This window comes from Rhodamnia argentea, chromosome 8 (genome assembly GCF_020921035.1).
Source record: "Rhodamnia argentea isolate NSW1041297 chromosome 8, ASM2092103v1, whole genome shotgun sequence".
NCBI lineage: Eukaryota > Viridiplantae > Streptophyta > Magnoliopsida > Myrtales > Myrtaceae > Rhodamnia > Rhodamnia argentea.
In genome coordinates, this window is record NC_063157.1 from 8,677,807 (window position 1) to 8,694,334 (window position 16,528).

The 16,528-nt window shown below is 44.5% G+C and overlaps 2 protein-coding genes and 1 pseudogene across 2 annotated transcripts; 2 read left to right on the forward strand and 1 right to left on the reverse strand.

The window, feature by feature from the left end:
- The first annotated feature begins 530 nt into the window (after positions 1 to 530).
- Positions 531 to 3,240, forward strand: LOC115736604 (annotated as a pseudogene).
- Positions 3,241 to 10,793: 7,553 nt separating this feature from the next.
- LOC115736602 (ammonium transporter 1 member 3-like) lies at positions 10,794 to 12,441 on the forward strand. Its single transcript, XM_030668374.2, has one exon. It carries the CDS (start codon positions 10,868 to 10,870, stop codon positions 12,260 to 12,262), a length of 1,395 nt encoding a protein of 464 aa, XP_030524234.1. The 5' UTR covers positions 10,794 to 10,867; the 3' UTR covers positions 12,263 to 12,441.
- Positions 12,442 to 12,640: 199 nt separating this feature from the next.
- On the reverse strand, positions 12,641 to 15,323 carry LOC115736603 (E3 ubiquitin-protein ligase AIRP2-like). The gene is made up of 5 exons (XM_030668375.2): positions 14,928 to 15,323; positions 13,937 to 14,084; positions 13,719 to 13,785; positions 13,368 to 13,602; positions 12,641 to 13,127 (listed from the first exon to the last, which is right to left on the reverse strand). The coding sequence occupies exons 1-5, from the start codon at positions 14,996 to 14,998 to the stop codon at positions 12,917 to 12,919; spliced, it is 732 nt and encodes a 243-aa protein (XP_030524235.1). The 5' UTR covers positions 14,999 to 15,323; the 3' UTR covers positions 12,641 to 12,916.
- Between the last annotated feature and the right edge of the window lie 1,205 nt (positions 15,324 to 16,528).

Genomic DNA, 16,528 nt, shown 5'->3' on the forward strand with positions numbered 1-16,528 from the left:
GGTAGGATTTTCTTCGAGGGAACAGAGCATTAGGACAGTGCAACCATACGAGGTGGGACTAAAGTAGGGATGAGCTGGACAAAGCTCCTCCTAAGGACTTCTGCACTCAAAATCTATGAATTTTGTAAAATGTTCCCACGTTTAAGCTTTCAAAAAAAATTAAACGTAAAATCACTCCAATATCTTTTTTCCGGCGGACCTTATCTTGCCAAGCGATAACTCCAACATTTTTCGTTCATCGTGCCCACACGCCTTCGCAACGTGCAGGCTCATTGCCCACTTCGTGAAGGGGATGGGATTTGACTCAACAAAACCCAAATGATTGGAAGCACGATCCAACCTCAAAGTCGCACGATGCGGCGTCGTTTGCGATTTCTTTTTGCCGTAATCTGGATCCGGGCACGTGAAGAAGGATTTGCAAATTTGCTAAAACAAAAGGAGACAGACCATTTAGGAAACGAAACAAGACCAACGGCAAACACAATTAGTTAAACAAGACAAAGCTCGAGAGTCCTCAGTAACCGTCGCCGATGAAGAAACCGGAGCTCATCCTCATCCCGACGCCCGGCGTCGGTCACGTCATCTCGGCCATCGAGTTCGCGGCCCGCTTGCTTGGCCGCGACCCTCGATTCTATGTCACTGTCCTCTCCATGAAAGCGCTCATAAGCCCCTACTTGGATGCTTGCACGAAGTCCCTCGTCGCCTCGCACCCACGTATGACCCTCGTAGACCTCTCGGCTCCCTCCCATCGACCCGCCACCACCCGAGCTCCAGCGCTCCCCCGAGCACTACGTCACGGTCTACATCGAGAGCTACGTCCCGCACATCCAGAGAGCAGTTGGGGAGATCCAACGTTCCCAGTCGGATTCCGGGTCGGATCGGTCCGTGGCCGGGTTCGTCCTGGACTTCTTCTGCGCGTCCATGATCGACGTGGCCGACGGTTTCTCCCTCCCTTCGTACATTTACCTCACCTGCAACGCGCACTTCCTGGACCTCATGCTCCACTTGCCAGCTCGACACGACCAGGTCGGGAGAGAGGTCCAACCATCCGATCCGGACCTGCCTCTTCCCGGTTCCGCAAACCCAGTTCCAGTCTCTGTCTTGCCGTCGTCGCTTCTCAACGGAGCCGATGGCTATGCGACCTACGTCAAGCTGGGTCGCAGGTTCAGGGACGTCCGGGGAATCATGGTGAACACGTTCATGGAGCTGGAACACTTCGCCGTCAACTCATTCTACAGAGGAAGCTGGGACGGACCAGCCGTGTACGCCGTCGGGCCGGTAATCGACCCGAAGGGTGTGCCAGATCCTTCCCTGGACCGGTCTCAGTGGGAGAAGATCCGAGAGTGGCTCGATGAGCAACCGCCGTCCTCGGTGGTGTTCCTGTGCTTCGGAAGCGAGGGAAAGTTCAATGCGGACCAAGTGAAGGAGATTGCCGCTGGAATCGAGCGGAGCGGGCAAAAGTTCATATGGTCATTGCGTCCGGAAAGTTCACAGTCGCAGCTTCCTGGTGGATTCCTGGAGCGGATGCGAGGAATAGGGGTCGTATGCGGGTGGGCGCCCCAGATTCGTGTCGTCTTTTTGAATAATATCTTGGGCGAACTTGTCGCTTTGACTAATTTTTCCAATAAGGTAAGAAGGGAAAAAAAATGTAGTACAAGTCAAATCACATTGCTAAAACGGGCCGGCAATTAGACCCGGTCAAGCAGGCCTAGGGGGGTCGGGTCGGTTCTGCTTGGGCTCGAAGCTTTTAGAAATTCCGCCAAGGCTCGAACTTGCAGGCCCCAGCCTACCCAAGAGAAAAATATTGCGGGGCCGGGCCCGCCCATTGGGCACCTTTTTTATTTATACATTCTTTTTTAAATTTTCAGCTAAAAATTTAAAGAAGTATGAAAAATAGGTGAAAAGTAATTTTGGGGTTTTGTGTTATTTTATTTTACTTACTTTATCTATGAGTTTCATACTATCTTTCTATCCCACTTTAGAAATTTGAGCTTGTTTCATCCTGTTAAAGTTTTCTAAATTTTAAATGCCAAAGAAAAACTTATTAATAAAACGTACTTTATCAAGTTTTTAATAATTACATAGACGTGCCGAGCCTTAAGGCCCTTTACCCAGGCATAGCTTTTAGGGGTGAGTATGGTCCGGGTTGGTCCGATTCCCCGGGGAGCCGGTAAAATGAAAATAAAACGGAAATGTATTTAGAAAAAAGAGACTTGTTCGATGTTCACATATGTACGTACAATATTCTCGTGATTCACGTTGGGGATGTCCATGTCACAGTCAATATCGAATACAATGTTCGATATTGTACGAAGTTATGTGAATTCTATTTCTACATATAATATTATATTTAGCGAGAAAACATTTAACCGGAATTTTTTCCCCATGCATAAGTCTCTTTCTTTGCCTAGAATCCCATTTTTACACATATCAATTGTATTTAAAAACTAAAACAAATTGAAAATTTATCAAGCCTGGTGGGCTGATAAATTTGACCACCCAGACACCGATTCCCCCTTGAGGAACCGGTGACCTCCAGAATGTAACCAAACTCGTCGGTCCGGTCTAGTCCGATCCAAGCGGTTCCCGGTCCGATCGATCCATCTTTCTCACCCCTAGTAGCTTGCCCACTGATTGGACCTAAAGTTTTTGCCGGGCTGAAAAATACTGGGCGGGCAAATAATGGGCGGGCTCGCGGGTTGCCCGCCCATTAATCAAGTCTACTAAAATACTCTTGATTTTAGACATTTTTCTTATAGACTTATTTAGCTCATAACTGAATATGCAAGTGTCTGTGAATTATAGCATAGTCGAGGTAAAATATGACAATTCGTATATACTATCTCCGCCACAGGTGGAGGTGCTGGGCACGCAGCCGTTGGTGGATTTGTATCTCACTGCGGTTGGAACTCCATTTTAGAGAGCTTGCGGCACGGAGTGCCGATCGCGACATTGCCCATATACGGGGAGCAGCAGCTGAATGCCTTCACTATGGTGAAGGAACTAGGGTTAGCGACGGAGCTAAGGCTAGACTACAGAGGGCACGGCGTTGGTGGCCATCTGGTACCAGCGGAGGAGATAGAGAGGGCCCTCGGACGCTTGATGGGCAGTGATGCCGCAGCGACGAGGAAGAAAGTGAAGGAAATGAGGGAGGTGGCGAGGAACGCCGTGGAGAAAGGTGGGTCTTCATATGATTCTATCGGAAGGTTGATTCAAGACCTCATCAAGAACATTGAATAAGAAGCTCAGCGAAAGAGTTAGCATTTGTCTAGCATTTGTCTTCAACGGTAACCATCACGTATAAGTGATCCTTTATTTCTTCCCAGCAATGTGTCCTGCTCCTTTGTTCAACGAGCATGCTTACTAATTTGTCTGAAGTTTATGAAATTACCATTTTATTGTGTGACTTAATTTATTGATCTTATAGACAAGTCTTAAGGTATGCAAGAGCACTCATTTTTGTTCGTCAGTCCAATAATCATGTCCCACGTCATTCATACATCATGTAGGAAGTCCCATTCATATGTCCCGCCAAGTCTAACGTAAAAAAAAACAGTTAAAGAAGACAAAGCTCGAAAGTCTCACTAGCAGTCACCAATGAAGAAACGGAGCTCGTTTTCATTCCGGCGCACCGTGTTGGTCTCGTCATCTAGGCCCTCGAGTTCGCGGCCCGCTTGCTGGGCCACGACCGTCGAGTCTCCATCACGGTCCTCGCCATGAAAGCACCCTTCATCCCCCCCTTGGACGCTTACACCAGGTCACTCGTCGCCTCGCAGCCAAGCATGGCCCTCATCGACCTCCCTCCCGTCGACCCACCACTGTCTGCGCTCCATCTATCACCACGTCATGGTCTAAATCGAGTGCTACGTCACACGCGTCCAGAGAGAGGTTGGGGAGATCCAACGTTCCCCGTCCATGGCCGGATTCGTCCTAGACTTCTTCCGCACATCCATGATCGACGTGGCCAACGGTTTTGCCTTCCCTTCTTACATTTTACCTTACCAGCAACGAGCACTTCCTGGACCTCATCTTCCACTTGCCAGCTTGACACGACCAGGTCGGGAGAGAGGTCCGATCTTCCGATCCAGACCTGCCTCTTCTCAGTTACACCAACCTGGTTCCTGTCTTTATCTTGCCATCGGCAGCGTTCTACAGGGAAGCCAGCGGCTCCGCGGCCTCCATCAAGCTGGCTCACAGGTTCAGGATGCCCGAGGAATCATGGTGAACATGTTCAGGCGCTGGAGCTGTTTGCGGTCGACTCGCTCTCCAGAGGAAGCTCGGACGAAGCGGCCGTGTAAGGGTGCGCATGAAATCACTTCTGATTTCTCATTTCTCTGCCAGAAGCCCATCCGGCAGAAAAATGTGTTTGATAAAAACCTGATTGAAGTAGAAATCCGTTTGGTAAAAAAATTGACTTCTAGTAGGAATTTTCACTTATGACAAGATTTTTTACTTCTGACAAGATTTTCGGCCACTTTTGAGAAGTAAAAAATTTTAACTTCTCGGCTCCGGAATCACTTCTTGGACCACACCCGCCTTCGCCGGCCACTGCCCGCCCACCGCCGCTGCGACCGCCGCCGCCCACCACCGCCCACCATCGCCGCAACCTCCACCGTCGCCGCCACCGTCGCGACCGCCGTCGCGACCGCCCACCACCGCTGCCGCCCCCCCGCCGGCTGCCCACCGCCGCCGGCCACCGACCACCGCCGCCACCAACCGCCAACCATCGCCGCGACCGCCGACCACCTCCGCCGCCGACCACCGCCGCTGCCGACGTGCCACCGCGCGCGCCAACCGCCGCCCGTGGCCACCGACCGCCGCCGCCGACAACCGCCACCGCCGACCCCCACCGCCGCCACCAACCATCGCCGCCAAAAAATTTGTTAATAATGTTTCAAAAATATAAATTTTCAAGTGTTACCAAACGAATTTTTCTGATCAGAAGTCAATGCGGAGTAGAAGTAGAAAAATCAACTTTCACTTTTGAGGAGAAGTAGAGAAATCAATTTCTGATCAGAAGTTGATTTCTTGGTCAGAAGTGATTTCATGCGCACCCTAAGGCGGCGGACGGTGATCGACCTGAAAGGTGTGGCAGATCCTTCTCGGGACCAGGCTCACTGGGAGAAGATCCGGGAGTGGCTCGAGCCCCCTCACTAGTGTCTGATCATTTAGAGCAGAAAAGTAAATATTTTATAAATCATGGTCGTTCCTAGGTGGGGCGACATTTAATCATGTACCAAATCCTTTGGGAATAGGGAGGTGGGGGCTTCAAATCCCTATCTTCGAAGGGAGTGGGGTGGATATATGTGAGGAGAGAGTAAGGTTTCGTAATCTGTACATACGACACATAGCGCTCACGGTGTGACTTATATAATAAAATACGATAGGATAAAATCAGACCAATAAAAAAAAAAAGGTCTATAAAGGTGCATGGTAAGCCAATTATAACTTGAATGAGTGGCCCTAGTAAGTAATTGTTTTAAAACATCTATTACCAAAAAAGGTTTGATCATGGTATATAACATAATTTTTCATCCTGTCGTATGTAGATATTGGGGTTAATACAATGAAAAATCACAAACCGGTACATACATTACAAATTTACCCCAAATTATTTTTTTGATCACGAAAAATCGCAAACTGGTACACCCGCAATAAATTTACCCCAAACTATTTTTTTGACCATCAAAAACTCTAAACCGGTACTTTTGTGACAAATTTATCCTAAATTAATTTTTTTGACCAAGAAAAACCCCAAGTTGGTATACCTGTGACAAATTTACCTTCCATTAAATTGGATTAATGCCACAAAAAAAATCCCAAATTGATAAACATGTGACAAATAGAAGGTAACAATCCCAAATTGGTATACTCATGAACCGCCACATGCCATCCAACTTAGCAATTTGACGGTTAGATTTAATGAAAACTAACGGATGGTAAATTTGTCACGGATGTATCAGTTTGGGGTAAATTTGTCACAAGTGTATCGGTTTGGTGTTTTTGGTGATCAAAAAAATAAATTGGGATAAATTTGTCATATGTGTACCAGTTTTGGGTTTTACGAGGTATTAATCCTAGATATTGCTGAAGAAAATATATTTGCATATAGCAATTTGACGGTTAGATTTAACGAAAACTAACGGATGGTAAATTTGTCACGGATGTATCGGTTTGGGGTAAATTTGTCACAAGTGTATCAGTTTGGTGTTTTTGGTGATCAAAAAAATAAATTGGGATAAATTTGTCATATGTGTACGAGTTTTGGGTTTTACAAGGTATTAACCCTAGATATTGCTGAAGAAAATCTATTTGCATATAGACATATGTGCATAAGAATTAAAATACAAGGATTTGAGAAAGCGACGGTGTAACAATATAATGGTGCAATTTCAACCACAAGTGTTATGAATGGCAAAAATTATATAGTAATCGTGACAGGATCCACATCTAATCTTATGACTAACAATTCACCGTTATCTTGTCATGCTAGCAAGACCTTAAAATACAGTATAGAGTATTCATTTTAATATATGTATAAACATTATGCCCAACTTGTGCACCCGTATTGCATTTACCCCACACTAATTTTCATATCAAAAAAACACCCCGAAATGCGGGAAAAGTATCAAAAAAATCATAAACTTATTGTATCGATGCCAATTCAGTCCTAAACCTTTTATTGATACCAATTCAGTCATAAACCTTTTGCATTGGTGCCGATTCGGTCCTAAATTTTTTTGTGCTAATTTAGTAATAAATATTTTGCATTGATGCCAATTGAGTTCTAAACCTTTTGCATTTGTGCTAATTGATTCAATTCGATCAATTTTGGCTGGAAATTACTAATATAAACTTCGGTGATCCTACGTAGCATAGCTGGCATCGACGTACTATTTAATATTTCTAATAATTTTTTTATTTTTTTCCTTCTTTTTTCTTGCATTTTTTTTTTTTTTATTGGGGCCGACAACACCGCCCAACTCCCGCCGGCCCCGGGCAAGGGCCAGCGACCCTCACCCTCACCCTCACCGAGGCTAAGGGAGGCTGCGACGCCCCTCTCCTGGGGTCGGCCGGCAACCTTTACCGACCCCCAATGAAAAGAAAAAAGAAGGAAAAAAAACCAACAAAATTGTTAAAAATAGTATAATGATATTAAAAATATCCATATCGGTGCCAGTAGTGGCACGTAAGACAACCGACGTCTACATCGGTTATTTTTAGTCAAAATTGACCGGATTGACTCAATTAATACAAATGCGAAAGGTTTAGGATTTAATTGGCACAAATGCAAAAGGTTTATAATGGAATTGACACCAATAAAAGGTTAACGACTGAATTGGCACAATTGAAAAAGGTTTAGGACTAAACTAGTACAAATGTAATAGGTTTAGGACTTTTTTGACATTTTTCCTTCCGAAATGCCATTTCGTAGGCGCGTGTAGCACAAAAAAACAAAAAATAAGGATGGGTGTGTACCATTTCCGAAATGTTGAAATGGTACACACCCATGCCACATTTATCCTAAAAAAACTCTCATGTTACCACAAATTTTGGTAAATGTGGTAATGACATACAATTTGGGATAAATGAGGCATGAGTGTACCAACTTGTAAATTCTTAGAACACAATTTAATTTTTGGTAAATGTGGCATGTCCAGTTTTGCCCTTTTTGTGACAAAAAAATTAATTTACAATAAAATGTGGTACGGAATACTAGTTTATGATTTTTTATGGTATTAGCCCTTAAATTATGGCCTAAGCGCGCCTCGTGGTTCAACCTCATATATGCACTCTTAAGTGAAGCAGGAAGACCATTTATTAGTCAGTTGTTTATTACCCTAATCCAGCTGGGAGATCCCCTGAGATTGCATTAAAGAACCAAAAAACAATAACATACACGTGCTTGTAATTCGATGTTAATTATGTCAGAACTTCATGAAGCTGGCAAACTTTAAATGAGAACACCTTAACTCTCGGACGTTAGATTTGGATGAATTATTTAATACCTTAATAAAGTATTCGTATTTCTACACACGAAAATAATTTCCAATAAAACTTTAGAAAATTTTCAAATAAAAATCTAAAGTACCCTCATTGTTTCATAGAAGGATCTAACGAATGGCATTTTCGTCATTTCTCCTTTTTTATTTTTTTCCTTTTTCCTTTCTTTTTTTCTTTTTTCCTTTAATTTTTGCTCTAGCTTCTCGCCGTCGTCGGTGACTAGGCTGGCCACTGGTGAGGTTGGGCGAGGCGAGGGTTGCCCTTGGCTCGCCCCCGCGAGGGCAGCCCTCGCCTCGCCGGTGGCCGGTGATCCGGCCACCGGCGAGAAACTAGGGCCAAAAAAAGAAAAAAAGAAAGGGAAAAAGGGGGGAAAAAATTTAAAAAGGAAAATGATAAAAATGCAATCCATACCCTCATTTGAAATTTTCTTGAAAACTTTTGTCTCCTGCACATCTGCTGAACTTACGGAAAAAAAAAAATGGTTCCTTAACAGTGAACAGAATCACATAGCATAAAACACATGTCGTACGATCCCGGGGTAAAAACACTTCAGATTTGGAGTTATTCCATATCTTTTTCTTCAATCGATTAATAATGCAACATGTCAAAAATCATTTATATGTCCAAGATCGATATTTTAATTTTGATACTCACACAATCAAGTATATGTTACTTTTATGATTTCTAACTACATAGCCCAAATTAGTGACAAAACTTCATTATTAACTATGATATTGCTATGGATTCTTGTAATTTAAATAGTCCTTCGACAATGTGTAAGCTTTTCGTGTCCATAGATAACACAATCTTATGATTATGACGTCGATTCTTTTTAAGGAGAAAAAAAAACTAAATTTACCTGTTCCTATCCCGAATCATCTTCTTTTTGTCCTGTATATTATTGACGGAGTCTAGTACCATGGGAAATTATCTAATCAGTCTTAAACCAACTGTACATATGCTAATTTTAGTACTAAATTAATTTTGCCTATTATGTCCTAAATTTTTTTGCGATAAGTTTCAATAAGGTCCTTTCGGTCAATTTTTGCTAGAAGTCAATAACGTTGTCTTGTGCCACATGATACGGCCGGCAATGATCGCACCACCACAACGGACGATTTCCGTCGAACACTACGTGTTCTTTTTATTGGCTCTAACCGGTAGATATTTATTTCGGCTAAATAGTGGTTCGTCTTGCTCAAATGAAAAAGTACAAGTAGCACACGACACACGAACCTACCTAAACATTGATTTGCCGCAATCAAGCTTAAGAAACACTTACATAAATAACCCAAAAAAAAAATTGATTGATTTTGTCGATTATGAACAATAAAAAAACAGATTATCAAATGGCCCCTTCTATAATCATCAATTCAAATAATTAATGAAATACTAAAAGCACCACTATGCAGATCGACGACCACGATGCCTCGTGTGGGGAACAATTTACTCGACATCCGTGTCGCAAATGAATCCCGAATCCCCCTAATAGAATCTTCTGAACCAATACAAAATCGGGATCTGGTCTAATTCTTTTTTATCAAAGCCCCAAGAAGTTGACCCACCATTTGCATACTATGTCAGAGCGCAATCCCACATGGTAATTATTGCTAATTAAGGTCAATAAAGAATGGCTCCTCTCGGACCATGCCTCAATCCTATTGCGTTCGCGCTGGAGTGAGTTGGAGCAACGTGTTCGTCGGCGGACCCATCTTTACGCTATATTGAAAGTCCTAAAATTTATCATATTAATGCAATCGAGTCTTCCGTTAACTCCATCTAATTTTTTTTTTTAACTCCGTCCAATTTGACTAACAGAAAATATTGATATGATTTTGTTTTCTTATATCCTATGTGGCACTAGCGTGGTAAATATATGAAGCATAATGTTAAAACGACATCGTTTTTGGAAAAATTTGAACTTTTAATACAAATTTTAGGTAAATTATATTCAAAATAAGCAAAATAAAGAAAAAAAAGAGAGAAAAAAAAAATGGAAGATGTAACTGAGGGCTACAACCACCCCCATCGTCCCCGAGGGCCGAAGATGGTGTGGGAATGGTTGGCGACCCTCGTTGATCGTAGGCAAGGGTTTGTAGGCCCTCACCCGGATTTGGGTGAAGATCACTGGCCCTCTCCAGTTCTTGCCGAGGGCTGCCAACTCTTGCCACTAGTGGCCCTCGGTCAGATTTGGGCGAGGGCCTAACACCTACGGTCAGTGAGGGTCGTCGGGGCCCCAGTAACCCCTGCCAACCATTCCCCCAATGTCGCCGGCCCTTCAGGACAATGGTGGGGCGGCGGTGGCAAGGGTTGCAAGCGTGCATCCCTCACCCGCATCTTCATTACTTTTTTATTTTTCTTTTTTGTATTTTTTAAAGTTTGCTTAATATAACTTAATAAATTTTATATTAAAAAATAGATTTGGACCAAAACGATTGTTTCGGTCACGTCAGCCCCCGTTGTTAGAAAAAATAATAAAAAAAGCCACGTGAGCATTTTTCGTTAGCCAAATTGAATAGGGTTAATGAAAGGATTTGATTGAACCAATTTGACAAATTTTAAGAGTTGATTGTAATTTTTATAAGTTTTAAAACTCGATTACACTCTCATGATAAGATTTTAAATTTCCAATTGCACATATCGAAGTCATTGAAGAAGAATGCACTAGTAGCCAACACCACCACCAACACCTCTCTACTCTCTAAGCACGGGAGCTCGGTCGCTCCAACACAACTACCATTCAACGTACCAATGGATCTCTTCCAAGAAAATACCAAAAGGATGGACTTTATCTTTCAATTCCCTGGAGCACCAATCAATCATCCATTTCTCCTTCCTCCTCTCCTCTCAAGTCCGAACAACCATGGATGTCTCGTGGGAAGAGAGCGTCGCCGATTCGATCAACACCATCTACCTCCTCTTCTCCGCCTACTTGGTCTTCGTAATGCAGCTCGGCTTCGCCATGCTCTGCGCCGGCTCTGTCCGCGCCAAGAATGCCATGAACATCATGCTCACCAACGTCGTCGACGCCGTGGTCGGCAGCATCTCCTATTACGTATTCGGCTTCGCCTTCGCGTTCGGGGAAGGCTCCAACTCCAACCCCTTCATAGGCACCTACTTCTTCGCTCTCAAGGACATCCCCAACAGCACTTACGACTACAGCTTCTTCCTGTACCAATGGGCATTTGCTATTGCGGTTGCTGGGATCACTAGCGGCTCCATAGCCGAGCGAACCCAATTCAGCGCCTACCTCATATTCTCCTTCTTCCTCACCGGGTTTGTGTACCCAATTGTGGCCCATTGGGTCTGGTCGTCGAGCGGGTGGCTCAGCCCAAGTTCGAGCGACATGCTCTTCGGGTCGGGGGCGATAGATTTTGCTGGGAGCGGCGTGGTGCATTTGGTTGGAGGGATTGCTGGTCTCTGGGGCGCATTGATTGAAGGCCCGCGGGCCGGCAGGTTCGACGCGTTCGGTAAGCCCGTGCCGATGCGGGGACACAATGCGACCCTCGTAGTGCTCGGGACATTCCTGTTGTGGTTTGGCTGGTTTGGGTTCAACCCGGGCTCTTTCGATAAGATCCTCGTGCCATACACCACCACGTCCGACCAAGGTAACTGGACGGCGATCGGCCGTACGGCCGTCACAACTACGCTGGCAGGGTCCACTGCGGGGCTAGTTACCCTATTTGGTCGGCGCTTGCTAGTGGGCCACTGGGATGCGCTGGATGTGTGTAATGGCCTGCTCGGAGGGTTCGTCGCGATTACGTCCGGCTGCTCCGTGGTTGAGCCGTGGGCCGCCATCATCTGCGGTTTCGTCTCTGCTTGGGTTCTGATTGGCCTCAACATCACGGCACTGAAGTTGAAGTTTGACGACCCGCTGGAGGCGACCCAGCTGCACGGGGGATGCGGCGCGTGGGGGTTGATATTCACGGGCCTGTTCGCAAAGGAGGAATTTGTGATCCAGGCCTACGATTCCGGAGAGAGCGGGGTGTCGCGGCCGTACGGGCTGTTCATGGGCGGGGGATGGGCATTGGTTGGAGCCCAGGTGATCGAGGTTCTGGCGATTGTGGGCTGGGTGAGCGCCACCATGGGGCCTCTCTTCTATGCCCTTCACAAGCTCAAGATCCTGAGGATCTCAGTCGATGAAGAAATGGCGGGTCTCGACATCTCCAGCCACGGTGGCTACGCTTACACCAGTCACGCCGAGGAAAGCCAGCCTCGCTTCTACGCCGATTACGCGCGTCTCCAAGATCAGTCCTAGCGGATTATTACATCAAGACCCATTTGCACCACCAAATGATTTGTTATTCTTCGCGCAGCTAGGCCATGTTCACACGTTCCAATCTGATTTGATTGGTCGCATGTTCTTTTATGCCGAATTGTTTATGCAATGATCAAAGAGGACGAAAAGGACACGTTTTGGCGTCCAGCATTCTCAAATCCTATGACTTTGTTGTACCACGTTCTTTCCAAGATTACCACTTGCTTGGAAATGATCTCTTTCTTTGACCTGAACAATCAAGCGTATCTTAAGAGGCTGACATCCTCATACCAATCCTCTTTCTAAACAATAAATTAGAGGCGTATCTGTCAGGTGCCCACCATTAGACAATTATGATAGAAAGGAACATTTCTATAATGAGCTCAGTACACATTCAACTTCTGTGAACGTCATGAATTCAATGTTTCCTAATATGGACATGTTAGATTCCATGGAACAGAAGCCCAAAAAAAAAAAAAAAGTAAATGGAGTAACCTGAGAGGCAGAACAAGATGCAATGCTTCAGAAGACTACAGCGATTGCAAGAGTCAACACCCATTGAAGTGAAAAAAGATTAACTTCAGCACTTCAAAAGATTTTCCTTAAATATCAGCTAGCTCTGTACATCAAAAGCCTGTATGGTAGACAATCGACTCACCTACAATGAGTATCGTGGGGAACGAAGACAGTGTCCGGAACAACCAGAGGCAACTTATCAATGTACATGAACAGCCTCTTGGCATTCTCCTTCTGAATGGTGGGCAAATCAACGATATCGTGCTTTTCTGTGTAAATCCAGAGGTCTTCAGATTTGGTTCTTTTGAGACTATCCCTACAGAATGGACATGACTGAGATCGTGCGTGCCTGACCAAAAAACCCACAAACACATCATCATTTTCTAGACAAATGCAGAAGAGTGAAGGTATGAGGCCATTGGCGAAGATGAAAACAGAACCAGACAACTAAAACCATAAGAAACCGTTTCAAAACAGGTAATGTACTTTAAGATAGCAACAATGCCGAGCAAGAATTATGTGCGAATCGGCTAGCATCTCTAGCTCAAGAATGAGTCGTGTGTAAATGGCCCAAGAAGCAGAACATTACCAATTCTGATAGCACCTTAAACACAAAGAATGACAGCAGTTAGGCAATATAACCCTGCTGGTCGTCTCCAAGCAAATCCCGCACTCCTCTTCTCTTTCTAAGTCAAGTTCAGAGAACTTCCCCCGAAGTGACTCTTTCTTCTTCCTATACCGGTCAGAACAAACTTCTCTCTGCTTCCTCTCTTCCAAATCTGTGATGCCTTTTTGAAGTTGCAACAGAGAAGGGAATATAATTGCTGCTTGTCAAAAGCAAAAATAGACAACACAGCGATGTTTTTATCAGGAAAGGGAGATAAATTCTGAGTGTATAAGCAGCATAAAGAATAATCCAATTCCAAATACATGTGCGCACCATAAAAGTCTCTAATGCTTGCTTTCCTCTCATAAACAGACATAGTGGTCTTGCCATCTGCATAGTTCTGCATCAATCCACAGACTCAAGATAAGTCATTCTGCACATGAAACATTGGTAACTTAATCCATCCAAGAAGATAATGCAAACCGGTGCAGACACGGTTTTGTACACGAACAAGAAAGAACTGGCCCAACCAAAGATGGAAAGACATGTACCGTGTAAATAAGAATTCTAAGCAGCCCAAGTGCACCAGCCAGGTGACAGTCAGTCCACTGGACAAGAAAAAGAAATAAGTGGGCAACTGGACTGAAAGATAATCTCATCTGAAGGTACGCTCCATTTTCCCTCGGATAGTCCAAGGCCCTGGGAAAATGGGAAAGAGTCAACACACGGGCAACAAAATCGTCAACAAATGCACCGGGAAAACATCCATGTAAAACTCTGCCAACCCATCAACAAAATCTATGCTTCAGAAACAGTGACTGATGAGAAAACTAGCAATGCAACAGAAACACAAGGAGATCCTAGTCCTAGATATAGACGCACTGGAAGAGTAAGTACCAAACAAGTATAAGAGCCAAGAGGGCAGTCCAACCAGCAGTAGAAAACCAAAATGCCGGAATGTTTAGACTGTCTGATGGTAACCCGTATCCTAATGCAAACATCAATCCCATTGTAAGTAGAGAAGCGGCTCACACCAACCCAGTAACCCTCGACTTGTAACAGCTTGATGGGAGATAAAATTCAAAAAGCAAATCATTTCAGATTCTTTCACAAAATTTCAAGAAGGAGAGGTTACCCAAGAGCCCATGATACAGCACACCCCCACTACTTAGCCGATTTCAGCTCCTTCCTTCCTTCCTTCCTAGTAGCAGCAATAGGTAAATGAAAGGCGACGCGATTGGACATGGCCCCTCAGAAGCTCAAACAACAGTTTTGTTCATCATATACGAGGAAATGATTGAAAATTTGGGCGACAACCCCACCTTCGCCTCGTTTAGTTCGCCACCCGAAAGAGCTTAAAGCCCAAATTCAAGAAGCACAGGGACAGACCCACAAGAACGGACACCAAGGACGAAAAGGAAACAGCTCAACTCTGACGACCACTGACTTCACACATCCCATTTCACTATCGGCAATCCGAACGAAACGAAACTAGAAAACATATCCAGAGAGAGAGAGAGAGAGAGAGAGAGAGAGTTTTACAGAGTGTTGGCGTGCTGAATATCAGCTTCGAGAGCTTTGAGAGAATCCCTGAACGGCGACTTATTACTCATGGCTGTCTGCTTTCTTCTCCTCCTTCTCCTCCTCCTTCTTCTCCTCCTCGGAAGACGGTGCTTTTCATCCGACGCGCGCCCCCGCTCTCCAAATCCCTCCAATCCCTCGACCGACGACCAGCTCCTTTTCCTTTTCCTTTCCCTTTTCTTTTCTTTCCCTTTCCCGAGAAAATAATTTGGGAACAAGAGAAAAGAGAGGGGGAAGTGGGTCTTCTCGATAATTACACGAACTCGCGTTCGCGTTTCCCGGCACACTGAGAACCGCCACTGTCGCTGACGCTGACTCCGAACCAGAACGAACGAGCCAAAAACCCAAAACCCGCCCACCCCATCTATCTTTCCGACTTCCGCTCCAATCCTAACTTCCTTATAAAGCCCAGGAGCGTCCAGACATTTCCCCAAAATTACCATCCTGCCCCTCGTTAGGATAAGCAATGCCATCAGGGTACTTACTATTTTATTCGGTACGCTTAATAGTTAAAATAAATTAGGAAGTTTCTATCCGAATTCTTGTGTAAGATATATCAATGACTCATTGAATTTTTTTTTATAAAAAAAAAATATTTATGTTTTAAGTATGAATTAATTTTTTGTTTGGTTAACTTAATTAGTACCGTGAAACGTCATTAACAAGCTCCCTAGATTTAAAAAAAGAAAAAATGCTCTTTGAACATCGACGAGGCTGAGGTCCTCTGCTGCAACCTCCTCCTAGGCCTTGGTTTCCATCTTTGAATAAGATCTTGCCACGCGGATCTTGGGCTGGCGTGTCGGAATCGTAACCCGTTGGATCTGACCCATCGTGACGGCTTTGTTGTATAGTGGTGGGGAGCCCAAAACCAGCAGGCGCAGCATCTGGTTTTGTAGACTGGCGGCATCGTCCTATCCTATTTTCTATTTTTCATTTCTTTTTTTTTTGTCCTGATCAAGGATCATAATTTCATCGTTCGCTTTCGGTTCAGCGTTCCAAGAGATCGATAGCGTTTATTTCGTTTCTCTCGAGAATTTGAGGAAATGTAATTTGCATTTCTAAAGGCCTCCGACTTAAAAGAAGGCCGAAATACAAATACAATTTTGAACTTTGTCGACGAAGACCTCGGCCATATTTAAAAGTACGTTTGGTTCGGCTTTGGCAAAAAAAAAATTGCAAAAGCCTTCGATTTAAACGAATCTTCTGAAACAAATGACGGATTAAAGTGAATAAGACTAAGACGGAGACGAGTCTTGAATATGAACTTCTCTTTGTTGGGGTGTTGGGTCACCCCGAAAAGCACGGGAAAAGAGAGAGAAAAAACACAGAAAACAATTCTTAATTAGCGACGTCGTATGTTCCCTCGTACCTTAGTCGATGCTTCGAATAGTTAATCAGCTTTATGTAATGAGGTTAAGGTGTAGGGGTCGGGATTTGGATAAGGCTTTATATATCCATTGAGGGAGCACGGGGGACCCACCGCACCAACTTGTAAAAAATAATTATTATTGATCGCTGTTAGCGTTTGTTCTCATCCTTGGAGGGATGAATCCCGGATCGCA

Excerpts from the sequence above, each read along its gene's own strand:
- LOC115736603 (XM_030668375.2), bottom strand. The coding sequence starts at position 14,998 with ATGAGTAATAAGTCGCCGTTCAGGGATTCTCTCAAAGCTCTCGAAGCT. Across the intron at positions 14,085-14,927 it reads ATTCAGCACGCCAACACTCT|GGCCTTGGACTATCCGAGGG; the intron begins GTAAAACTCTCT and ends CCATTTTCCCAG. Across the intron at positions 13,128-13,367 it reads TTAAGGTGCTATCAGAATTG|GCACGCACGATCTCAGTCAT; the intron begins GTAATGTTCTGC and ends TTTTTTGGTCAG.
- LOC115736602 (XM_030668374.2), top strand. The coding sequence starts at position 10,868 with ATGGATGTCTCGTGGGAAGAGAGCGTCGCCGATTCGATCAACACCATC.